General features: G+C 51.3%; 1 protein-coding gene across 1 annotated transcript; it reads right to left on the reverse strand.

Moving 5' to 3' along the window:
* Nucleotides 1–5,721: 5,721 nt before the first annotated feature.
* LOC127580914 (SLAM family member 5-like) lies at nt 5,722–18,322 on the reverse strand. The gene is made up of 5 exons (XM_052034895.1): nt 18,077–18,322; nt 14,188–14,502; nt 7,011–7,298; nt 6,631–6,729; nt 5,722–6,074 (listed from the first exon to the last, which is right to left on the reverse strand). The coding sequence occupies exons 1-5, from the start codon at nt 18,129–18,131 to the stop codon at nt 6,025–6,027; spliced, it is 807 nt and encodes a 268-aa protein (XP_051890855.1). The 5' UTR covers nt 18,132–18,322; the 3' UTR covers nt 5,722–6,024.
* Between the last annotated feature and the right edge of the window lie 7,501 nt (nt 18,323–25,823).

The raw sequence follows: 25,823 nt of genomic DNA on the forward strand, positions 1-25,823 counted from the left end.
ATTGTGATGATTTCTATGCATGCTTCTGTCTCTCTTTCATTGGGGTTCAAAGTTACTGCTGTTCTCAAAGGAGAAATTAACACCAATTTACCTTCAATTGTCGTGTTCCCTGGGCAATGTTGGACACATGTCCACTGCACATTCCTAGGCCGTGCACCGGTCCACATCCAACTGTTTCTGAATAAATTTCTCTCAGCTACCAGGCCAGCCTTGATCCAGAACAATGCCAGGGGATCTGTCCCTGGAACACACTGGGGGATATGGAGAGGTGGGAGGTACCCTATCTACCCATCTCTAACACCCCCCCACCCCCACCCCACACTCTGTCCCAGAGCAATGCCTGGGGATCTGTTCAGTAAAGACGCAGTGAGAGATGGACAGATGCTGGAGGGATGAATGACCTCCATATGTTCTCATGTGACAGGCACGGGAGGGGTTGAACAGTCTCCTGTCCCTGTATAACAGGCTAATGGGGCTTTGTGGGTAACGGGTTGGAGAGGCTGAATGAATTCCTCCTGTTCCCATGTCACAGGCAGAGGACAAAAGCTGGCACCTTTAATGGCACCAAGTATTCCAAGGAGGGAAATCAGACGCAGTGCAGCAAGGAACCTGGTGCTAGTGGATTGAGACATGAAACCAAACACTTGAGCACAGAGCAGGTCTTCAAGAAGCTGTGGCCGAGCTGAGTGAGAAACCTGTACCACAGCCCAGGGAGCTGGAGGTATGGCTGGAAATAGGAGGGCTCAGTCATCGAGAGACTAGAGCCAGGGAGGCTGGAGCAGGGCTGCAGGGTTTGGTTGAGGTCTCAGAGACAGGGAGCAGTTACAGAGATGGATGTTACACTGATAGGGAAGGGTGTGGGGTCTGGAGGGGTTACCTGGGATGGAGTGTTTCAGTTCTGAGACTGGAGAAGCTGGTTTGTTTTCGCTGGAGCAGAGAAGGCAGAAAGGGGGTAGAGGGAGATAGTTTGAGGTGCACAAAACCTTGTGGGCCATAGATAAGGTAGACGGTGAGGAACATATACTCTGAGCAGAGAGGTCAAGGACCAGAGGCAAAGAAAGTCATACAGCCCAGAAAGTGGCCCTTTGACCCACCGAGTCTGCACTGACCATCAAGCACAGATGTACACTAATCCCGTGTTACTTTCCCCACATTCCCGTCAACTCCCCCCAGATTCTCCCATCTAGCTACACACCAGGGAAATTTACTGTGGCCAATTAACATACCAACCTGCGCGTTTTTGGACCGTGGGAAGAAACCTGAGCATCCGGGGGAAGCCTACGGGGTCACAGGGACAAGGTGCAAACTCCATAGAAAGCACCGGAGGTCAGGATCGAACCCGGATCCCTGAACCTGTGAGCCTGCAACTTTACAGGCCACTGTGTCACCAGAGGTCATAGATAAGCTCATGGATAGGAGATTCAGAGGGAATTGGAGGAGGGACGTTTTCACCCAGAGGGTGGATGAAATCTGGAACACACTGCCTGAGGGAGTGGTGGACGCAGAGATTCTCACAGCATATAAGAATATTTAGATGAGCATTTGAATCACCATTAGCACAATAGGCTGTGGACCGAGTGCAGGAAAATGGAATTGGTAGTTAGATTCTTGGCACGGTAGCATAGTGGTTAGCGCAACGCTATTACAGCACCAGCGATCGGGGTTCAATTCCCATCACTGTCTGTAAGGAGTTTGTACGTTCTCCTGTGTCTGCGTGGGTTTCCTCCGGGTGGTCCGGTTTCCTCCAACATTCTAAAAGATGTACGGGTAGATCAATTTGGGTCTAAAATGGGCGGCGCGGACTTGTTGGGCTGGAAGGGCCTGTTACCACGCTGTAAGTAAAAAAAAACTGGTGCAGCCACATGGTCTGACGGGCCTGTTTATATGTTGTATGACTTCTTCCAAACATCCATCTGCCAGTCTCATTGATGCTCTGTTACCATTTAGATCCCTGCATCTTCCGCACGGCTGATACAAGGTTAACTGTGGGTCAATATCTACTCTTTCCCTCCCTTTATAAATGATGCGGTCACATTTGTTACCGGCAAATTCACAGGACCATTCTCAAATCTATGAAATCTTGGAAGATGATATCCATTCTCTCCATATCCACCTCCTGCAAACCTTTGAGATGCAGGTCATTGGTTCCTGGGGATTTATCTCCTTTCAGTCCTGTCAGCTCCTCCAATATGAGATTTTTATTAATGCTATTTTCTTTTAGCTCCTCATTCACTCTAGACCTGTGATTCTCCATTTCTGGGAGCGCTTCTGTATCTACCATGAAGACAGACACAAAATATTTGTGTAATTTCTCTGCTATTTCTTTCTTCCCCTATATAATTTCTCCTTCCTCAGTCTGTGAGGGACCCACATTGACATTTGCCAATCATTTACAATTTACAAATCTATACCAGTTCTTGCAGTTATTCTCACTCAGTGCTCTTGTATCCTGCTTCCCCTTTTGTTATGGACAGCATGATCCCTCACTGAATTCTGAAATGTTACCCATCCTCAGGCTTACTGCTCTTTGGTAACATCTAACACTTTCCTTTGATCTAATATTTTTAACTCATTAGCCACAATTTCTGTTCAGTTTGTGTTCGGGTGTATATTACTAATAACCACCTGTTCATTTTATAAAAGGGCCATTACTGGCTGCTGCCGTTCATTTGGTAAATTGATAAATTGGTTTAATATTGTCACATGAAAGAGGTACAGTGGAAAACATTGTTCTGCATGCCATCCGTACAGATCATTTCATCACATCAGTATATCAACGTAGTACAAGGAAAACAGAATGCAGAATAAAGAGTTACAGAGACTGGATTCGGCACCTAAGTATTTGATTATTCTATGATTTGACATTTTTCAAATACCAGTTTCAAATGTATTTTAACTTAAGTAAGTCAACTAAAATCAACATCTTGTCTCTACATTTAGCAAGTGATTGGTGTACTTTTGAAAGTCATTTTGAAAGTTGTTTGCCAGTTTCATCTCACAGCTCATGCTTTCACAGTTTGCTTTATTCAGACATATTCAGATTTAGAGAGGGGTGTTGGTAGCGGAGGAACTGGGAAGTCCACCACAGAACAATCTGTGATGGACCCACCTACCTCAGATGCTCGCCACCATTTTAACCACTTTCAATTCCCTGCCCCCTAGACTTCTCCACCACGGACATCCAGTCTCTGTACACTTCTATCCCCCAGCAGGAAGGCCTCAGGGCTCTCCATTTCTTTCTAGAACACAGATCCAACCAGTTCACCTCTACTAACACCCTCCCCCACTGGCTGAACTTGTGCTTACCCTCAACAACTTCTCTATTGATTCCTCCCACTTTTCACAAATCAAATGTGTAGCCAGGGGCACTCGTATAGGCCCTAGTTATGCCTGCCTTTTCATGGGCTCTGAGGAGCAGTCTTTGTCCTAAACCTACCCTGGCGCTGCTCCCCAACTCTTTCTCTGCTATATTGATGAGTCCATCGGTGCCGTTTCCTGCACCCGTGAGGAGCTCGTCAACTTCATCAACTTTGCTACCAACTTCCACCCTGCCTTCAGATTCACTTGGTCCATCTTCAATACCTCTCTCCCCTTTCTTGATCTCTCTATCTCCATCTCAGGAGAGAAATGATCCACCAACGTTTACTGCAAGCCCACTGACTTCCACAGTTATCTAGACTACACCCCCTCCCAGCCTGTCTCTTTTCAGGACTCCATTCTTTTCTCTCAGTTTGGCTGTGGTGGATGGAGGCCTCACCCGCATCTCCTCTATTTATTGTACTTCTGATCTCACCCCACCTCCCCCCAGAAAGAACACGGATAGATAAGATCTCTTTATTAGTCACTTGTACATCGAAACACACAGTGAAATGCATCTTTTGCGTAGAGTGTTCTGGGGGCAGCCCGCAAGTGTCGCCATGTTTTTGGCGCCAACATAGCGTGCCCATCACCTCCTAACCCATACGTCTTTGGAACGTGGGAGGAAACCGGAGCACCCGGAGGAAAACCACGCAGACACAGGGAGAATGTTCAAACTCCTTACAGACAGCAGCTGAAATTGAACCCGGGTCGCTGGCGCTGTAACAGTGTTATGCTAACCACTACACTACCGTGCTCCCCTGGTCCTTTCATCCTGCCAACCTACACGTCCAACATATTCAACATTTTGCCTGCTACAACATGATCCCTCCACCAGCCATATTGTCCCCTCCCCACCCCACCTCTTCTGCTTTCTGCAGGAACCACTCTCTCCACGACTCCCTGGTTCACATCCCTCCCCCTCCCCAGGCACTGTAGGATGTGTCACACTTGTCCTTACACCTCCTCAGTCACCTCCTGCCAGGTGAGGCAGAGATTCACATGCATCTCCTCCAAGCTTGTCTATGGCACTTGGTGCTCTCGTTGTGGCCTCCTCTACACTGGTGAGAGCAAACACAGACTAGCACTTGAATTCCATCCGCCGTTGCCATTTGGAGGTCCTGGTTTTGAGCCATTTTAATTCCGCTCCCCCCCCCCAAGACCAACATGTTTGTCCTCAGCCTCTTCCGCTGCCAGGATGAGGCCAAACGCAAGCTAGAAGAAAGCATGTCAGATTCTTCCTGGGTAGTCTACAAGCCAACGGCATTAACATTGAATTCTCCAATTTCAGGTAAACCGCTGCCCCGTGTCCCTTTTCTCTCCCTCCCCCTGATCTACCCAGTTCCTCCAATGCCCACCTTACTCCCCCTGCCACCTATCACCCCCTTGCTTTCCCTTCCTCCACCCCTTCCATGTGCCCATCACCCATGCACTCCTCTCACTGGGCCCCCTACCCCCCCCAATGTTCCCATCCGCCCTCCCCACCTCCATTATTTGGGTCCATGCTCTACCTTCACTTCCTATCAGATTCCATCATCTGTGGCCTCCGCCATAACCTCCCAGTCACTATTTCGACTCTCCCCTCCCCCATCTGCCCATCACCCCTCCTCGGCTGGACCCACCCATCACCTGCCAGCCCTTGTTCCTCCCATTCCCCTCTATATTGGCCATCTCCCTTCTATCTTTCAGTTCAGAGGTAGGGTCTCGACCCAAAACGCCGACTGTCTATTTCCCTCCACAGTTCCTCCAGCAGACTGTGCGTTGCTCCAGATTCCAGCATCTGCAGTCTCCTGTGTCTCCACAGAACGATCGATGCTGGCATCTTGCGGCGTCCGTTAGGAAAGGTCTGCAGCTGCCATTGGTTCCGGGAATGGCTCCATAGTTTCCTGGGATCACTGGTCAGGCACGGGCTCCCTTCTGGTCCGAATCCCCCGTTCTCCTCCCCCTGCAGGTCTCATCTGCTCTGCTCGCAGTCCCTCCATCTCGGCACCCTCAAACTCCCCTCTGTTTCCCAGACTCACCCACTCCATCCTTCCACCCCTTCCTGGCCTCCCTCCCACCTCCCCCCTTCCCAGCCTTCCTCCCCCTCCTGGCCTCCCTAACCCTGCCGTCCCTCCCTCCCTCCCACTTTCCCCCTTCCCAGCCTTCCTCCCCCTCCTGGCCTCCCTAACCCTGCCGTCCCTCCCTCCCTCCCACTTTCCCCCTTCCCAGCCTTCCTCCCCCTCCTGGCCTCCCCAACCCTGCCTTCCCTCCCATCTGACCCTCCCAGTCTCCCTTCCTCTCCCTTCCCAGCCTTCCTCCCCACTCTCCCCCTCTGCTGCCCCTTCTATCCCTCTGACCCCCTCCCAGTCCCCTCACTCCTTCCCCATCCACCCTCCACCCCTTCTCCTCCTCTTGACTCCCACCTCCTCCACCTTCCCTCCCCACCTGTCCCTCCTCCTTCCTCTCACCCTCCGGCCTCCGTACCTCCTCCCCTACCCAATCCTCCCTCTGCCTTCCATTCAACCTACATGAGTCGAGTGGGGGGGGTGGGGGGTGGCAGAACATGAGAAAGGAGAGGTGTGAAGGGAGGGAGAGGGAAGGGGAGGAGAATAATGGGGAGGGGCAGGAGCAGAGGGAGGAAGACTGGGAGGGGGGTATGGGGAGAAGGAAAGAGGTGAGGGGGAGTCATTCAGCCTTGTGAAGTCTGACTTCTGTTCCGGTGCCCGGGCGAGAGCCTGTGGGGGACAGAGGAGAGAGGTCAGTGCACCCTGCGAGGGTCTGGGGTGTCAATGCTTCCATCATCGCGGCTGAGACCCCTTCACTGCTGAGGGCAACTTAGTGCGGTTACTCTTGGCTTATGTGAAAGAAGCTTCTCCCTCTCCCAGTCTCGATAACAAGTCTCTGGTCTCTATATCTCCCTCTCCTGGTTTCTATAAAGCATTGTCCTGGTCTCAACATCCCCCTTTCCTGGTTTCTATCTCTCTCTCTCTCTCTCAAACTCTACATCCCCATGCTCCCAGCATCATCTCACCATCCCACTGTCGACATCCCACAGCCCTGGTCTCTGTAGCACACTGTCACTATAAACAAGGAGTGAGGGGGCACAGTGCAGAGTCTGGGACAAGGGGATTCAGAGACCTGAGGTGGGGGGGATTCAGAGACCCGGAAGGGGACCCATAAACACCACCTGCTTGAATCCACCCCTCACTGTTCACACTACCCTCCAGAACAGCAGATTTTCACCGGAAACACTGAAAAACAGATCTGGAAACACTGAAAAACAGATCTCACTGATGACGTGGACGGCGACCGTGATTGAGAGGAGAATCAGGAGCAGGACGGCAGCGACTGTGGCCCTCAGCCGACATCCACAGAGACAGCTTCTCTCCACTGGTGAAAGAGAGAGGATCACTAATTATAGAGACGGAACCTCAGCTTGTCCAGCTCCTCACTCCCACCACCGACCGACATCAAGTACGCGGCGACACACTGTTCCATCACACACACCCAGCGCAGGGACTGGATAGTAATTCTCTCCACAGACCAATCATACCCTGCCGAGGTACAGGTTATGTACAGAATGAAGCACCCTTCACAGTGTCCCATCACACACAGTACTGGGTGGGGAAACACCACCTTCTCCAAACCCCATTCCTGCTTCTGACACTCACCAGGTGTGTCCAGTTTACAGACGTCCCGCAGCCGGATCTGTGCCGTGCCCTCACTGACGGGGTTCCTGGCCTCACACCTGTACACAACGCCCTCCACCTCTGCTGTGTGATGAACCTCTACCGTCTCTCCGTGTTCCCAGAGGTGATGGGGGCTGTCGTTTCCCACAGCTTCTCCTCCCCTCCACCACCTGAAGCTGGTGGGGTTGCCTGAGGTCACGGAGCAGGTCAGGGTGAGGTTGCAGGTCCCGGTGATGTTCTGAACCGTGATGTTTGTTCCTGACACGGGCTCTGAGGTTGGGACGGAGAGATGAAAGATGAGTAAAGGAGATCCTTGTGGACACCTCGATCCCCAACCCCCCCGTCCCGTCCCCAACAGTCCCGAGTGAACTTTAAGCCGATCCCAGCTCATTTCCACCCACCAGTTTAACCCTCCCCTCACCCTTCAGTTCTGGTTGCACATGGGACATCCCTGACATTTTCCTCTCCCAAGTTGAAGGGGTGCTGTCAAGGACCCATTAACCTTCACAAGGCACTCTGGGCCTGAGTCCAAATGCGCAGAGTCCCAAATAGGTATTTGTGATCCATCCTGTCCAACACCTTCTCCTGGTCAAGAGAGAGGAAGGTGACTGACAGAGCAGCCCTCTGGGGCAGATGCACCAGATGGATGTTGTCCTGAATGGACCAGCCCAGGACTGTGTAGGACTGGTCAGGGTGGGTCACGTGGGTCAGCACGGAGCTCAAACGATTGGTCATCACCCAGGGAAAGACCCTGTAATCTGTGCTGAGGAGAGAGACCGGGCGCCAGTTTCTCAAGAGGCAGAGATCTCCCTTTTTGTTCGGTCACCAGGCTTTTCCCCAAGACCCCAATGTAGACCCTCCCCAGGATGTCCCAGAAAGCCCCGAGGAACTCCACTGTCAGTCCGTCCAGCCCCAGAGATTTACCCACCAGAGCCGGTCAGCTCCTCCACCGTCAGGGGAGAGTCCAGACACTCAGCATCCTCTGGACTGACCTTCGGTACGTCCTCCCACAAATCCCTCCGTGTCTTTGCTGGATGGATCCGGCGAGAACAGAGTCTCATAAAAGGAATGCACCAAGTGACGGATACCCTCCAGATCTGTGAAGGAGGAGCCATCCTCCGCCAGCAGCTCCACAAGTCGCTTGCAGACTGCTCACTACTTTCCAGAGAGCAGAAGGGTGAAGCGCGGTTGAAATCCTGCAATATCTGGACCCGTGACCTCAGATACTCGCCTCGGGACCTCTCAGGCTGCAGGTCCCTCAGCGCGCCCTTCTACTGCTGGTATAACTACCATGACAGCGGGTCCTCAGCAGCTTGGCCCAGATGAGACTCACTTGATCCTGGACCTGCTGCTCCTTGGTCCAGCCCCTTGTGCACCCCTGACAGTGGACAGATGTGGATCTCACCCACGTCCCTTCATAGCCTCAAGGAGGGGAAGCCCTTCTGTTCCTTCCTCCAAGAGGCCCAGAAACTTTGGAATAAATCCCAGAGTCGTCCGTCCTCCAGCAGCCGGTTGGTAAAACACCAGTACGCAGATCCCGCCCACACGGGCAGCGGACTGAGCTCCACCCCCACCAGGTGGTGGTCCGAACCCAACACCGACTGCATGGAGGCGGGAATGATCCCGCTCTGAGGGTACAGTGGAAATCCGCCCCCCATCCTCCGAGGATGACGCACTCACCGCGGTTAATGGAGTTCAACAGAGTGGACACCTCTTGAAACAAGCGTGTTTGCATCACACTGGGCCTGGGGGTGTACACATTCACAAAGTGCAACGGCACACCGGCCAGGCGCACAGCGAGGTGAAGCAGACAACCGGGCACAAGATCCTGGACCCACAAGATCTCCAGCTGGAAAGTCTGGGCCAATAAGGTAGACACCCCACTTGGAGTGGAGTTGAGGTGACTCATGTAGACCCCCCTCATCACTCCAGGATCCAGGTGGGTTTGTCTCCCAGTGAGGGTTTCCTGCAGGGAGTTCCTGTCCCTGAGGACTGAGAAACTTTGGAATAAATACCAGAATTGGCCATCCTCCAGACCAAGAGGTGGTCTCCAGACCAAGAGATGAAACCTGCGGAGAGACCCCCTGTTGCCGTTGATGTTCAGGCTGTGGGGGTCTCCATCTCAGGGGTACATCAGACCCCGTCACCAGCACCCTGTGAGGAAGGAGTGGAGCTGCTCACCGCCGGCACCTCTTTGCTGGGACCTTCATGAAGCCACTGTAGAAGCACGCCTCATTCCTGTCCACTTCTGCATCCTTCCCTTTCTTCCTGAGGACGGCAACGACAGACTGCAGGAGCCCCAGTAAATCCGACCAGTGGTCTGAGGCCAGTGGGGCCTTATCACGGCTCCCCCTGGGGTCGGGCTGGAACTTGCTGATGTCACCCACAGGGACTAGTGGAGACACGGTGTTGGGCACGGGACAGTCCATCGTCTCACTACCAACAGACTCCGATCCGTCCCCCTCTCCGTACACCAGGCCCCATCCTCCCCCGGGCAGTCACCCCCAGTGGCTGTCACGCCCACCCCACACTGTGTGACGGGCGTCCCGGCTGCACCAGCTGCTCCCACCTCCGTCACCGTCCCACCTCCAGGGTCAGTGGAGGAGGAATCCTCCCTGGGCTCATCCGGGCCCATCGGTGGCAACGGGGCAGAAACCTCCTCCGCCTCACGGGTCAGGCCAAAGGACGGCCCTAACGTCCCTGGCTCTGGACATCCAGCTGGAGCTAGGTCCCGAGGCAGAGAGGGACAACTCTCCCCTGTCCCACCACCGCCACTGCCCACCATTTCTGGACGGTGGCAAGTTCAGAGAAATCATCCTTCAGTTCCAGGGTGTGCTTTCAGTTCTCCTGGAGCCCAAACAGAGGACAGGACTTTACGGGCCATGCCTCCCCTCCTTACCCAGGTCACCCACCCCAGAAGCATCATTGCAGGGTTCCCAACCAGCTGCAGGACACCCTCACTCTGCCCCACAGGAAGGATGGGCGTCCCATGGGTTTCCCGGTTACTTCAACCGGTGGGGCAGTGCACCCCTCAGTCAAGCACACAGCCCGACATGGTGTAAAGGCAAATGCTCCCCGTCAGATGGCACCTGTATTGCAGGACTATTCTCCAGCCCAGAGGACACAGGTCTCCCCCTTTCCTTCAACAATCCTTCTTATTATCATTAGCCATCAAATTATACGTACAATCTTCTCCGTGGATTGTCACCTTGTCGTGGTGGAGAAGTTTGTGTGGTCCTGAGATCCCGAGAACGATGCCGTCTGGAGCTCTGCTCCTGGTAGGGTCACGCATGGCAGTAAGGTTAATGGTGAGGTCCCCGACAAAGAACAATCCAACCAAGGCCTCAACGGTGGAACAGGCGGACACAGTTACTTCGAGGGCGTATGGAGGCTGCAACAAATCCATCAGCTCCAGTCGTCATGGTTTCCATGCCGTTGGAATCAGTTGGTTGATTTGTGAAGTACCGTGTGCTTTTTGTAGAGCAACATCAAGTACATGGTAAACAAATACACGCACAGGCATCTTCGCTCTGTGGGCTACTTCCAAGATTGGACATAAGCCACTTGAGAGCCCATAAATAGATCAATGGAGGAAAGACCCATCATCCTCGACCTCGAGGGATAGCCACCACGACAATACACAGAAATTATCAATCATTGGATTTCATGTTTGTCTGCATTTCAATAGCACTCGTTTCTCTGAATCTCTGTGAGCCTCTGCAGTCCTGTGGGAAGAGAAGGAGGAGGCGTGGACTCCACCACAGAGGAAGTCTCTGCCTCCGCCCCTCCGTCCTCCTACCTGGCTTCCCCCAGCCCCTGCTTGACCTTGGGGCAGGTGGGCTCCACAGGGTCAGGCCCAGGGGAAAGGGAGGGACTTTGCCCCTCCAAGGGATGTCTGGAGGTATGTGGTCTTCTTCTGTGCCTTCCTTCCTCTCAGATGACCTCCCCCCCCACCCAATCCCCAATACATCCACCGCTCCACGCACAGGGCAGAGGGAGGGGGCACCAATACTGTCCTGGGACACCCAGGTGGAATGGGCGGCCCTGAATTTTGGATATGCCCCACCTCTCTACAGGAATGGCACCATGCACTGTCCAGAAGACACGGCAGGTTGAACCCTCAAACTGGAGCTGAACTGTTCCTCAGTGTCCTCCTCCCATTCCAGCTGTACGAACAGCTGGAGCCAGAAAGGGAAATCCTGGCGGAGGGTTTTCTCCCAAAGACTAAGCAGGATTGGGGTGATCTCCAAACACACCTCCCCCAGAAGAGGTAGGTGGGGGAGGAGGTGCTCATCGGGAATATAGGGCAGCACATCGGAAAGGATGACCCTCTGTGCAGCGACTTCCAGTGGGTCCACTGGCAGGAAGATCCCACCTGCCATGATCCCCCTATTCAGGAGTAGAGACACAACCCACTCGGCCTTCAGGAAGGACACACCCTTCCCAGACATCTTGAGGCTGTGACAATGGTCAAAGGACCGACAATCCCAGCCATCACCTTCACACAGCCCTCAATGGTCATATCTGAGTGTAGATGGCTTTTCACCCCTTTTCCGCAGGTCAATATCCTGAAAGGTGACAGGGCCACAGGAGGGCTGGAGCTGTGTAACTGTGGCAGGATCCAACACTCCCAGACGTTTCGTTCGACACGGTGTTCTTTTTAACTCCTTAAACACCACCGACACCACCAATTATCGCAGAACCAGCAATGCAGACAGTGTGGACACTGTACTGTAGAACAGATCACAGGAGAGATGGAAAAATGGGAATAAAGACAGGAATACAAGGAATGTGCCACATCGACGATCTCTCTGCCCTGATCCTCCAGCTTAGGAGAGGTTTCTTCACCCCAGTCAGCCCGGGCCTCAGGAAAGTCCAAGATGTTGATGGACTTTTCAGTAGCCAGCTGACCGGGGCCAAGCGAATGGTGTAGGGAAGGAGTTCACCAACGGCAGCGATGAAAGTCAATCTTCAGGCAGAGTCTCACCCTCACAATCTTCTAGCCATCGCCACCTCGCACGACACTCCTCCAAAACACACAGACAAACCTCACAAAGCCAAAATTCTCCAAAAAGAAAATCACTGTACTCCACTGCCCACTCACAAAAGCTCTCTCCTTGAAATAAATCCTCCTGTCTTCAGTTTTGTCTTTCAGTTTCTCCCAGCTTAGTGAGAGCTCCTGTCTGAGTCAGACCACACTGGGAGCACTGTGCACAGTTCTGGTCTCTGTATCCCTGGGTTAGACCACACTAGGAGTTCTGGTCATGAATTCATACAGCACAGAAACAGGCCCTTCAGTCCACTGTGCCTACTCCAGCCATCAAGCACCCATCTACACTAATCCCATTGACCAGCACTTGATCCAAGCCTTCTACACATTGGCGATTCAAGTGCACATCCAGATGCTCCTTAAATGTTACTTCCTCAGATCCCCTCTAAGCCTCTTACCCCTTACCCTAAACCAATGCCCTCTAGTTTTAGATACCGCCATTACAGGGTAAGATTTCCCACTATCTCCGTCTCTCATAATTTTGTATCCGCAAGGTCCCCACTCAGCCTCCTCTTCCCCAAGTGAAACAAACCCAGCCTGTCCAGTCCCTCCTCATAACTGAAACATTTCATCCTTGGTGAATCGCTTCAGCACCCCCTCCGGTAACTACATCCTGCCGACAGTGTGGAGAACAGACCTGAACAGAGTGCTCCCACTGTGGCCAAAAAAACGTTTTATGAAATTGTACCGTAACCTCCCTACTCTAATACACTACGCCCTGGCTAATGAAGACAAATACCTGTGCTGCCACCATCAGGGATCCTTGGACGTGTACACCAAGGACCCACCCCAAAGTCCTAACGTTCATTGTACATGTCCAAGGTTTATTAGTCCTCCCAAACTGCAAAACCTCACACTTAACAGGGTTAAATTGCATCTGCCATTGCTCTGCCCAATTTACCAGTCATTCAAACTTGTCCCATAGACTGAGGCCACCCTCCTCACTATCAACAACACCACCAGTTTTCTTGCTGCTGTCAACCTACTCATTGTACCTCATACATTGATATTCAGATGTAAGAGTCTGAGTACTGATTCCTATAGAACTGGTCCGAGACTTCCAATCACCAATGTAATCCTCCACCATCACACTCTGTCTCCTATTCCCAAGTGTGCTGTTGTGTATGTGTACTGTGTCACTCACTGGGACACTACACTCTGTGTAATGAATACACAGGGGATCGCTGAGCAAAGCGCAGCATGAAGGATGAGGAATAAACACCTTGCTGAGCTCAGACCTCAGTCTGGGGAATTAACAAGCAGTGCTCTGGGAAACAGACGGAACAACTGGGATCCCTGAACATGACAGACCAGGACTTTGAGCTGGGGATACAGTGGGATCTGTTTAACTGTGACCCACAGATACAGACCATTCGGCCCATCCACACCAGCCCCCCCCACCCCATTGGCCCATCCTTCTGTCCCCCCCTCCCCATGTGCTAAGCTCCTCCAGCCTCGGAGCCATGAGGTTTCCCGTTGAAGGTTCAATCCTTCATGGCCCCTGGCCCAGTCTCCGGGGGATGTGGTGTGTCCCCCAGCATGGAACTGCCTCAGCCCCACTACACTGGGACTGTGAGCCCCAGCTCTGGACACTGGCAGTCAGTGGGGTTCAGTAAACAGGTGAAGAGAAACAAAGGACTGCAGATGTTGGAATTAAATGAAAAAACAAGTTGCTGGAGGAACTCAGCAGGTCAGGTAGCATCTGTGGAGAAAAACAGATAGTCAACGTTTCGGGTCTGGACCCTTCTTCAGGACTGAAGATAGGAAAAGGGCAAGCTCAATATTGGGGGGTGGGGGGGGGTCAGGAAAACAAAGCAGGTGGACAAAAGAGGGGAGGCAGGGTCAGCCCAAGGTGGTGACGGGTAGATGCAGGTAAGGGACAGTGATGGGCAGATGAGGGGGAGGAATCCTGAAGAATGGTCCTGACCCCAAACGTTGATCGTCTGCTTTTCTCCACGGATGCTTCCTGGCCTGCTGAGTTCCTCCAGCATCTTGTTGTTTTTTTTCATTCAGTAAACAGGGGAACACACAGGATCTGCCCTCACCCACTAATTAGGGGTGTTTCAGGAACCGGTGAAACCCGGGCCCCTCTGCGGCAGTCTCACTCACCGTACACCTCCAGTCGCACTTTCCATTTCATGTCAACTCCGGTCTCATTTGTAACAGTTAGTTCATAATCACCAGCGTCCTCTCTCCGTAGATCACGGATTTCCAGACTGTAGTTCCTGGGATGAAGGGTTATCCGTCGCTTGTACTCCTCAGTACCATAGCATCTAATGTTGCTCCCTGTGGTCTTTGCTATTGTGATGTGTGGTGCTTTCTTCCACAGAGCATCATTGTACCATCCAAGTATGACTGAAGGATGCAAGGAGACCGAGTGTCCCACAGTTCCATTCACAGTGCGAGGGGGCGCCCCAGTCCCAGCTGAGGAGACAAGAGGAGGCAGTCAGCAAGTGAGCTCAGTGACTGGAGGAGTCGTCGGAGCTGGGAGAATCATAGACACAGGTGCAGGCCATGCAGCCCATCGTCTGGCTCCCAGCCCTGTGAGGGACCCGGCCCACAGTTCCTACCTCACACAGTGAGCCCACGGGGGGAACAGAGTGAAGACTCTCTGCAGCCGGCCCTGAGGAAGGAAGTTACAGAAGCAAGAAAACTGGTAGTGTTGTTGATAGTGAGGAGTGTGTCGGGGGGGGGTGGGGGGTTCAGAGGGAGCCTGAAGTGTACGTCCACTGCTCCTTAAATGTCACAGGACAAGTCACTAAGGGGTTAAACAGGCAGGTGGGACTCTTTCCTTTAGCCGAGAAACAGAGGATAAGATTGGATGGGATGGGGGTGGGGGGGTTTATGAGGATGTTGGGACGTTGTTGCCGGCGCTGAAATATTGTCACTGTGAGGAGAGATCAGAGGGCTGGGGTTGTTTCCCTGGAACAGAGGAGGTTGGGGGAGATGGCGGAGGGGTGTAAAATGGTGAGGGGTCTGGACAGAGTAACTAGGAAGGAGCGATTTCCCCGAGCAGTGGGACAGAGATTTACAGGAACTGGGATAAAGGTCAGAGGGGAGAGGAGGGAAAGTGTTTCCCCAGAAGATGGGGGTCTGGGACTCGGTGCCCGACAGCTGGGGGTGGGGAAGTGGCAGAGACTCTCCCAACTGTTCCAGTGCTCACGGGTGGAGGAAGAGCCCTGTCCTGTGGGCCACGGATCCAGTGCAGGTCAGGTTGACCAGTACAGTAACAATGGGCTGAATGGCCTCCCACAGTGTTGTTAACTTTTCTGTAATTCCATCCCATTCTGAAATCCCGATTGGATCTGCTCCCACTGCCCTTCCAGGCAGCACGCTCCGAGTGTGACTGACAATCCGTCCCTAGAGATGTCGAATACTTTGCAGCAGGATCCCAGATTTTCAACATTGGCCCTGAAAGATCCAGTTGCTTAATGGGGAAGTGTGAGCGGGAGAGCAGTGAATGTTCACCAGATCAATTCCTGGTCTGTGTGTCCTGGTGCCTGGGACAGTGCCGTCCTAGAGTTGTACCGTACGGCCCACTGTGTCCATGTCGACCATCAACAACCCACCTATACCAATCTCATTTGGTCTGTGGCCTTCTATGCCTTGGCAATTCGTGCTTGTCCAGATACTTCTTAAATGTTGTGAGGGTGTCTGCCTCCACCACCCCCTCAGGCTGTGTGTTACAGGTTCCAACCCCCCTCTGGGTGAAAAGGTTTTTTCCATTGGATTCCCTCTGATCTCCTTAACCCTGAACATAAAGGTATGCCCTGTTTCCAGACACCACCGCTGTGGGGAGAAATATTCCTACCATCTCCCATGTCCACGCTCCTTATCATTTTATATACCTCTATCAGATCTCCCCTCAGCCCCCTCCACTCCAAGAAAAACACCCCAGCGAATCCAGTCTTTCCTCATGACTGAGATGTTCCATCCCGGAATCTACTCGGCACCCTCTCCAGTGCAATCACATCCTTCCAGATTGTGACGACCAGAACTGCACGCAATACGTCAAATGTGGCCTAAAACGTATTTTGTAAAGTTGTAACGTCATGGTGCAACTCTTGCCTACGCCCCACACAATGAAGGCGACGATGCCAAGTGCCTTCTCACTGTGCTGCCAAATTCAGGGATTCTTGGACTTGTACACCAGGAACCCTCTGTTCCTCTAAACCCCCGAGGGCCGTACCATTTCTGGTCTATGTCCCAGTGTATCAACTCATCTTTATCAGTAATAAACTCCATCTGTCATTGCCCTGCCCATCTTAACAACTGATCAACATCAAACTGTAGGTGACAACTGTCCTCACTGTCAGCTACGTGGCCATTTATTGTGTCATCCGTGAACAACTAATCAAACCTCCTGCATTCATATCGAAATTGCTAACAGACAATAAGGATTCCAGCACCGATCTCTGTGGGACACCACTGGTCACAGACTTCCATTCACAAAAACAACCCCCACCATCAGCCCCTGCCTCCAATTACCAAGCCAGTTTTGGATCCAATTTGCCAACTTGCCCTGGATCCCATGGACTCTATTACCTTTTGGTCCAGTTTCCCATGTCAAAGGCATACCTGGAGTCCATGTGGGTTATACCAACTACACTGCCCTGATCAGTTCACTTTGCTCCCTCTTCAAAACATTCCATCAAATTGGTCAGACAGGATCTTCCCCAAATCAAACCACGTTGACTATCTTTGACTAATTTTTGCCTTTCTAAGGCGTTAATCCTGTCCCTTAGTTTTTTTCCCAGTAACTCCCCTACCACTGACGTTAGACTCACAGGCTTAACCTTACCGCCTTCTTGAACAGAGGTACCATATCTACTGTTCTCCAGTCACCCTTCAGTTATCTGACAGCTCATCCGTGACCAGGGAAGATTTAAAATTCTCCATCAGGACCACAACAAATGATACCATGTTATGCAATTCCACTGAAACCTTCCCCGAAATCTGGGACTACAATGTCCTTCTCCTCTGAGTACAGATGAGAAGTATTCATTGAAGATTTCACCCACACCCTCCAGCTGCAGGCGCATATGGATTGCCACTTTGGTCCCTCGTGGACCCAACTCTTCTGCCCTTAATACTTTGGTATTTTCTTGCATCCTCTCTTTGCCCTCCTGATTTCTATGTAAAGCACCTCCTCTAAACTCCCGAAGGGCCTCCGCTGTTTTCAGGTTGACCTGGTGAACCTTTTGTTCCCATTTTCTTCTTTTTCACACCTATTAATATCCCGATATGTACAGTTTCCTTGTACTTGCTGCCCTTACCTTTAAACTCAATGGGAAAACGTTGGTCCGAACTCTCATTATTTCAGTTTTGAATGACTCCCACTTGTTGGATGTACGATTACCCACAAGTAGCTGCTCCCAGCCTACTTTTGCCAGGTCCTGTCTCACAATATTAAAATCAGCCTTGCCCCAATCCTTAACTATCCATAACTACCTTGAAACTTACAGACTGATGGTCACAATCTCAAAACTGTTTACCCACTTGCACTTCAATCACTTGTCCAGCTACTTTCTCTCAGATTAAGTCCAGTGCTGCCCTTCTCCAGTGAGACTACCTACACACTGGCTCCAAAAGCTCTCTTGGAGTCCACTGCCTCTATGCCTTTCACACTAAGTTGAGACCAGTCAATGTTGGGGAAGCTGAAATCCCTTCACACAATAACTAGATTGTTCATACACCTCTCCATTATCTCTGTCATCTATCTACATCTCTGCTCATCTATTTCCCGTTGACTGCTGGGAGTAGTAGTAGACCCCCAGAAAGGTTTCTACCCACGTGACCTCATTTGAACAGCCTTCTAAGACATCCTCCCTCATTGCTGAAGCAACGGACTCCTGAACCAATTCTGCAATGTCACCTCCTCTTTTAAATCCTCCTTCCTCATCTTGCTAGAAGAGCCTCTGCGCTGTTCAGGGAATAGGAAGGCAGTCCCCAGAGAAAGTGAGGTGAAAAACAATGGTTCGCTCTGAATATTACTCACAGATGATGACAGAGAGAGTCAGCCAAAGATAGCTGAGCAGGGATCCGGCATCCATCTTTCTCCAGGAACCGGTGTGAGGGAGGGGGAGAACCTGACCCGCCCCGACAGACACCCCCTCTCTTCAGGTAAGTTGTCAAACACCTGGACACATAACGACGAAGGGATGGGGTTCAGTGCAGGATGGGAGAGGCTTTAATCATTCACCGGGCCCTTCCAACCCTGCTTGTTCTGTGCAAGTGAACTGACTGATCGAGGGACAGACAAACAGGAAGCCAGTGTGGGAGGAGGCGTAACCGTGGCGAGGAGGCCACAAAGCAGCAGGGCAGTGCAACAGAGAAGCTGGAGAGAGGCATTTCCCAGTTCCTCTTTCTCAGGGGGATATCAGTACAATGTCTGGTGTCCCTCAGTCCCTCTGTCTCAGGGGGATATCTGTAAACTGACCAGTGTCTGTAATATCCTTGACCCTGGCACCAGGGATGCCACACACCATTCTGTCGCTGAGTGGATGCTGCTGTCACCGCTGAGCTCCACCTGCAGACAGTGAAGGTAAGTTGCCCTGACCCTTTAAATGTCTCCAGCTGTTTAAGGGCAGGTGTGTAGTCGCCCCTCCCTCACTGATCACAATCCCACTCTGTGTGGAGCTACACTGCTTTTGCAGCCCAGCTCTAGGTCTCTGTCCCCCACTCCTTCTAAACTCACCATCAATGCAGGGCCGGGTCCCCAATGCCCAGGCACATTCCCACCCCTCTGCTCTACTCCAGTCCTGGCCAGGAAACTCAGTGCAGACCCCCTACTGGAGTGAGGTCACCAAACCTCTTTCAAAAGGTTAGACAATCTCAGCTATTTTTTTGCTGCATGTGATGTTTTTAATCATTTGCTGTAATTTAATCCATTTTAGCTAAGTTAATTTTTTTAAGATTCAGTGCATTCCAAGTGTTGAACTATTGTAGTACAAGCGATTGGGCTGTAGAGGGGGAAGGAGTCGGGGGTGGAGTCCTTGGGTTTCACTTCCTAAAGGCCTACTTGGTGCTCATTGGCTGCAGGTTGGCCACAGCTATTTGTCACGGTTCCGAGTACTGGCCTCGATTCGGCTCCATTGATGATGCCTTGTTGGGCAGCACATAGATTCCCTGCATGACTAATTGCATAATGACACACACCTGAGCCCCATCAGGGGCCTAGCATAAGTGCCCGGGTTTCTCTAGCACTAGTTGCCAGAGTATTGGTCAACCTTTGGGTATGTGGTGGCTTCTGGCTGCTTAGAGTTGTCAGCTCTTGAGCAGTTGTGGTTTCACTGTTCCTCTTAGGATATCCAGTTTTCATGTTGGGACTCCACCTCATATACCTGAGGCAAGATTCCTTCCAGTTGCTGCCTGTGGTTGGTTCTGAGAAAGCATCCTGACTCCAGTCTTGTACCAGTGTGCTGCATCTGGGTTCTCTGCGAGCTTGCTCTTTGCTCAACATTGTGACACTATTATGCTCCCAAAGATGGGCATAACCATGAACCTCTAGGTACTGGGTAGTGTGCAGTGCAATTCAGGTAACTGGTTTTATTCAGCTGCTTTTTAGTTAATCATTAAAATTTCACAACTGACACTGGATCTGAAGAAGTGCCTTTGACCTGAAATGTTAAGTCTATTTCTGTTCCCACTGACGTGGCCTGACCTGCTGAGTGTTACCAGTATTTTTTTTATTTCAGTAGACGTGGAACTGAACAGTGTTGGGGCCTCTTTAATCCTGTGCTTTGTGTGTTGATAATGGCTCTCAGCTCCTTTCAGCTGGAAAAGGAGCAAATGAAATAATAGTTTCCCATACCTGAACGTAAGAAATCATTGTCAGAGGGGATTTGTTTTCCTATATTTGAAAAAAGTTCCTTTCTTCCTATTTATTTCTGTTTTTCCCTTAATCCACTCTTTTTTACTTTCTACATTTTTATCTAGCAGTGGACCCAATTCTAATTTAGTATATAGGAGGGTGGGGGTCAAACCAACCCTCTTATACACCACCCTGCACAGTGAGGGGCTGGGTGGGGAGGAGGTGACCCAAACAGTCACTCTCCCATGAGTTGCCTGTGCAACACTCGACTCACTGTGATCCCAACTCTCCCCCATTCACCTACAGTCCCACCTCTTCTCTCCCTTTGGCCGGTTGAAGAGCTTCCTCTCCAAGGTCAGCATCCCCAGCACCGAGGCCATATTTACACCCTGTCGGCTCCATTGTACAGGCTGTCGTTCACAACCCCGATGCCAGATTCCCGAAACAGACACTGTTCTGAACTCTGTCACAGGCCGGGATTACCAGGTGGATAGGGGGAAAGATCGAAGACTGTGCTCAAAGCATCTTTGATGCACTGCAGCAACCTCACTGACTCTTGGGAATCTCTGGCCATGATCCATCAAAGTTCAGGATGGTATTGAGAACCTACGTGCATTGGGAAGAGATAAAGGTCCTGTGGAAGGAGTGCACCACCTCAAGCTATTAAAGGCTGTAACTCCGTTGGTTCCCTATTCACCTCCCTCAACAGTCCCTCCCTCCACACCGGTGCACAGTGGCTGCAGTGTGACCCAGCTACAAAAATGCACCTAGACTTGCCAAAAGCACTGCAAATCCTGGGACATTTACACCAAGGAGGACGAGGGCAGCAGGTGCAGGGGAACACCACCACCCGCAGGTTCCCGTCCCAGTCCCACACCACCCTAACTCCCTGCTCCTTCACATCGCTGGGTCTAGATCCACTAGCTCTTGCAATGACTGCTGAAGTACCACGCAGTGCGTTCCTGGGATCACTGACAGATCTCCAGGTATTGCTGTGGGTCAGTATCTGGGTGTGTGTTAGAGATGAGGGGGGGGGGGATAGTGTCCCTCCCCACCTCTTCATATCCCCCCACAATATGTTCCAGTTATTATTGACAGATCTCCTATGGGCTTCTAGTGAGTGTGCTGAGGTGCTGCTGGTTGGGAAGGGGAGGTCCTCGGCTGATACAGTAAGGCATGGACAAGGAAGCAGAAATGAGTGCATGAGAGTGGTCTAACAGGGAATGTGGTGTAGGAGCTTCTCTCGATATGTAGAAGGGAAAGGAATAACATCAGTCCCTCACAGACTGAGACGGGGAGTTGCCTGTCCTGGTCAAATCACATAGATGCCATGGCCAAGAAAGCTCACCAGTGCCTCTACTTCCTCGGGCTGCTAAAGAAATTTGTTTCGTCCCCTTGAAACTCACCAACTTTTACCGCCGCACCAGAAAAAGCATCCTATCTGGATGTATCACGGCTTGGTATGGCAACTGCTCTGCCCGGGACCACAAGAAACTGCAGAAAGTTGTGGACACAGCCAAGCGCATCGTGGAAACCAGCCTCCCCTCCTTGGACTCATTGTCTTGGTGAAGCAGCCAGCATAATCAAAGACCCCACCCACCCGCAACATTCTCTCTTCTCTTCTCTCCTCTTCCAGCGAGTAGAAGATACAGGTGCCTGAGGGCACGTACCACCAGACTTAAGGATAGCTTCTACCCCACTGTGATAAGACTATTGAACGGTTCCCTTATACAATGAGATGGACTCTGACCTCACGATCTACCTTGTTGTGACCTTGCACCTTATTGCACTGCACTTTCTCTGTAGCTGTGACACTTTACTCTGTACTGTTATTGTTTTTACCTGTACTACCTCAATGCACTCTGTACTAACTCAATGTAACTGCACTGTGTAATGAATTGACCTGTACGATCGTTATGCAAGACAAGTTTTTCACTGTACCTCAGTACAAGTGACAATAATAAACCAATTCCAATACTAGCAGAGAAAATAAACGACTGTTTTGTGTCTGTCTTCACACAAGAAGACACAGAGACTTCCTGGAAATAAAGGAGGACCACGGGTCCAGAGTAAATGAGCAGAATAGAATTGGCATTAGTGAAAAGTCTAGTACTGGAGAAATGACTGGGACTGAACAGTGATAAACCCCCAGCACCAGATGACATGTATCCTAAGGTTTGAAGGAGATGGCTGTGGAGACAATGGATGCCGTGGAAGTGATCCCCCAAAATTCTATGGGTCCTTGATCAATTCCCACAGATTGGAAGGTAGCTAATGTGACCCTGCTCCTCAGGAAAGGAGGAAGAGAGAAAATAGGGAAATGCTCAGCTGGCATCAGTAGTGGGGAAAAGGCTAGAATCTTAGCATTAAGGAAGTTGTCATGGGGCACAGAAAATAATAATGGGATTGGGCAGAGCCGATGGATTTTTGAAAGAGAAGTTGTGCTTGACTAATTAGAAACATAGAAACAGAAAAACTACAGCACAATTCAGGACCTTCGGCCCACAAAGCTGTGCCGAACATGTCCCTACCCTAGAAATTACAAGGCTTACCCATAGCCCTCTATTTTACTCAGCTCCATGTACCTATCCAACAGTCTCGTGAAAGACCCGATTGTATCCGCCTCCACCACCGTTGCTGGCAGCCTGTTCCACACACTCACCACTCTCTGAGTAAAAAACTTACCCCTGACATCTCTGTACCTACTCCCCAGCACCTTAAACCTTTGTCCTCTTGTGGCCACCATTTCAGCCCTGGGGAAAAGCCTCTGACTATCTACACTATCAATACCTCTCATCATCTAATCCACCTCTATCAGGTCCCCCCCCCCATCCTCCGTCTCTCCAAGGAGAAAAGTCCGAGTTCCCTCAGCCTGCTTTCATAAGGCATGCTCCACATTCCAGGCAGCATCCTTTTAAATCTCCTCTGTACCCTCTCTATGGCTTCCACATCCTTCCTGTAGTGAGGCGACCAGAACTGAGCACAGTACTCCAAGTGGGGTCTGACCAGGGACCTATATAGCTGCGACAATACCTCTCAGCTCCAAAATTCAATTCCCCGATTGATGAAGGACAATACACCATATGCCTTCTTAACCACAGAGTCAACCTGTGCAGCTGCTTTGAGCGTCCTATGGACTTGGACCCCAAGATCCCTCTGATCCTCCACACTGCCAAGAGTCCTACCATTCCGCCAACATATTTGACCTACCAAAATGATCTACCACTTCACACTTATCTGGGTTGAACTCCATCTGCCACTTCTCAGCCCAACTCTGCATCCTATCTATGTCCGTCTGTAACCTCTGACAGTCCTCCAAACTATCCACAATACCCTCAACCTTCGTGTCATCTGCAAACTTACTAACCCACCCCTCCACTTACTCATCCAGGTCATTTATAAAAATCGCCAATAGTAAGGGTCCCAGTACAGATCCCTGAGGTACACCACTGGTCACCGACCTCCACTCAGAATACGACCCTTCAACAACTACTCTGCCTTCTGCAGGCCAGCCAGTTCTGGATCCACATTGCAATGTCCCTTTGGATCCCATGTCTCCTCACCTTCTCCATAAGCCTTGCATGGGGTACTTTATCAAACACCTTGCTGAAATCCATATACACTACATCTACTGCTCTCCCTTCATCGATGTGCTTAGTTACATCCTCAAAAAATTCAATCAGGCTCGTAAGGCAGGACCTGCCCTTGACAAAGCCATGCTGACTATTCCTAATCATATTATACGTCTCCAAATGTTCATAAATCCTGCCTCTCAGGATCTTCTCCATCAACTTACCAACCACTGAGGTAAGACTCACTGGTCTATAATATCCTGGGCTATCCCTACTCCCCTTCTTGAATAAGGGAACAATATCAGCAACCCTCCAATCTTCTGGAACCTCTCCCGTCTCCATCGACGATGCAAAGATCATCGTCAGAGGCTCCGCAATCTCCTCCCTCGCCTCCCACAGCAACGTGGGGGAACATCTCACCCAACGACTTATCTAACTTGATGCTTTCCAAAAGTTTAAGCACCACCTCTTTTCTAATATCTACATGCTCAAGCTTTTCAGGCCGCTGCAAGTCCCCGCTGCAAGTCCCCACTACAATCCCCCAGATCTTTTTCCATGGTGAATACTGATGTAAAGTATTCATTAAGTACCTCCGCTATTTCTTCCGGACCCATACACACTTTCCTACTGCTACACTTGATAGGCCCTATCCTTTCGTGTCTTATCCTCTTACTCTTCACATACTTGTAGAATGCCTTGGGGTTTTCCTTAATTCTTTTGGAATTTCTCGAATGTGTAACCAGCAAAGTAGAAAGGGGGAACCACTGTAGTCATCGTGGACAACACAGGGTCACACAGCATGGAAACAGGCCCATCAGTGCATCATATCCATGGTGACCATTAAGAACCCATCTGCATTAATCCCCACCCAATCTCTCACATCCCCATCAACCTTCGTTCCCTCACTCCACTCCCCTACCACCCACCGACACGAGGGGTAATATACAGTTGACAATTAACCTACCAACCAGCCCATCTCTGGTATGTCCTTGATGAGACTGCACTTGGAGTATTGTGTGCAGTTCCGGTCACCCAACGATTGGAAGGCTGCTGTTAAGCTGGAAAGGGTGTAGAAAAGGTTCACGAGGATGTTATCAACACTGGTGAGCCTGAGTTATAAGAAGGGACTGGATAGGCTGGGACTTTTTTCATTGGAGGTTGAGGAGTGACCTTCTGGAGGTGTATAAAATCATGAGGGGTGTAGATGAGGTGGATGGTCACAGCGCAGTGGAGAAGGGAAAGATTTAAAAGGGATGTGAGGGGAACCTTTTCACAAAGGGTGGTGGGTATATGGAATGAGCTGCCAGAGGGAGTGGTAAAGCCAGGGACAATTACAGTGTCTAAAGGACACTTAGACAGGTACATGGAGAGAAAATGTTTGGAGGGATATGGGCCAAACACATGTAAATGGGACTAGCTCAGATAGACATCTTGGTCGGCATGGGTAAGTTGGGCCGAATGTCCTATTTCTGCGCTGTATTGACAATGAAAAGATTATTGGGGACCTGGCAGAGGTCTGACGGCAGTGGGAAGGAAGTTATTGGAAAAAATCTGAGGGACAGGATTAACTGTGTATTGGGGGGCAGTGTGCCCCAGTCACTGGGTGCACGGGGGACAGTGTACCCCAGTCACTGGGTGCGTGGGGTGCAGTGTACCCCAGTCACTGGGTGCATGGGGTGCAGTGTACCCCTGTCACTGGGTTCATGGGGGACAGTGTACCACAGTCATTGCGTGCGTGGGGGACAGTGTGCCCCAGTCACTGGGTGTGTGGGGGACAGTGTACCCCAGTCACTGGGTGCATTGGGGGCAGTGTACCTCTGTCACTGGGTGCACGGGGAACAGTGTACCCCAGTCACTGGGTGCACGGGAGGCAGTGTACCCCAGTCACTGGGTGTGTGGGGGGCAGTGTACCCCAGTCACTGGGTGTGTGGGGGGCAGTGGACCCCAGTCACTGGGTGTGTGGGGGGCAGTGTACCTCTGTCACTGGGTGCACGGGGAACAGTGTACCCCAGTCACTGGGTGCACGGGGGGCAGTGTACCCCAGTCACTGGGTGCACGGGGGGCAGTGTGCCCCAGTCACTGGGTGCACGGGGGGCAGTGTACCCCAGTCATTGGGTGGGACCCCCAATCGCTCCTAAGTCACTGACCTCGATCCCCTCCCCTTCCCTCCAATACCCCTTGGTCCTTCAGTGATACCGAACTCAATTTCCAACCTGCTCTCACCTTCACACCGTCCATCTCTGATTCTTCCCTCCCTTTCTGGATCTCTCTGTCTCAGGGGATAGACTAGCCATAAACATCCCGGACAAGCCCATAGACTTCCACAGCCACCTTGACTACACTCCCTCCCCCCCGGCCTT

The sequence above is a fragment of the Pristis pectinata genome, chromosome 20 (assembly GCF_009764475.1).
Source record: "Pristis pectinata isolate sPriPec2 chromosome 20, sPriPec2.1.pri, whole genome shotgun sequence".
In the NCBI taxonomy this organism is placed as follows: domain Eukaryota; kingdom Metazoa; phylum Chordata; class Chondrichthyes; order Rhinopristiformes; family Pristidae; genus Pristis; species Pristis pectinata.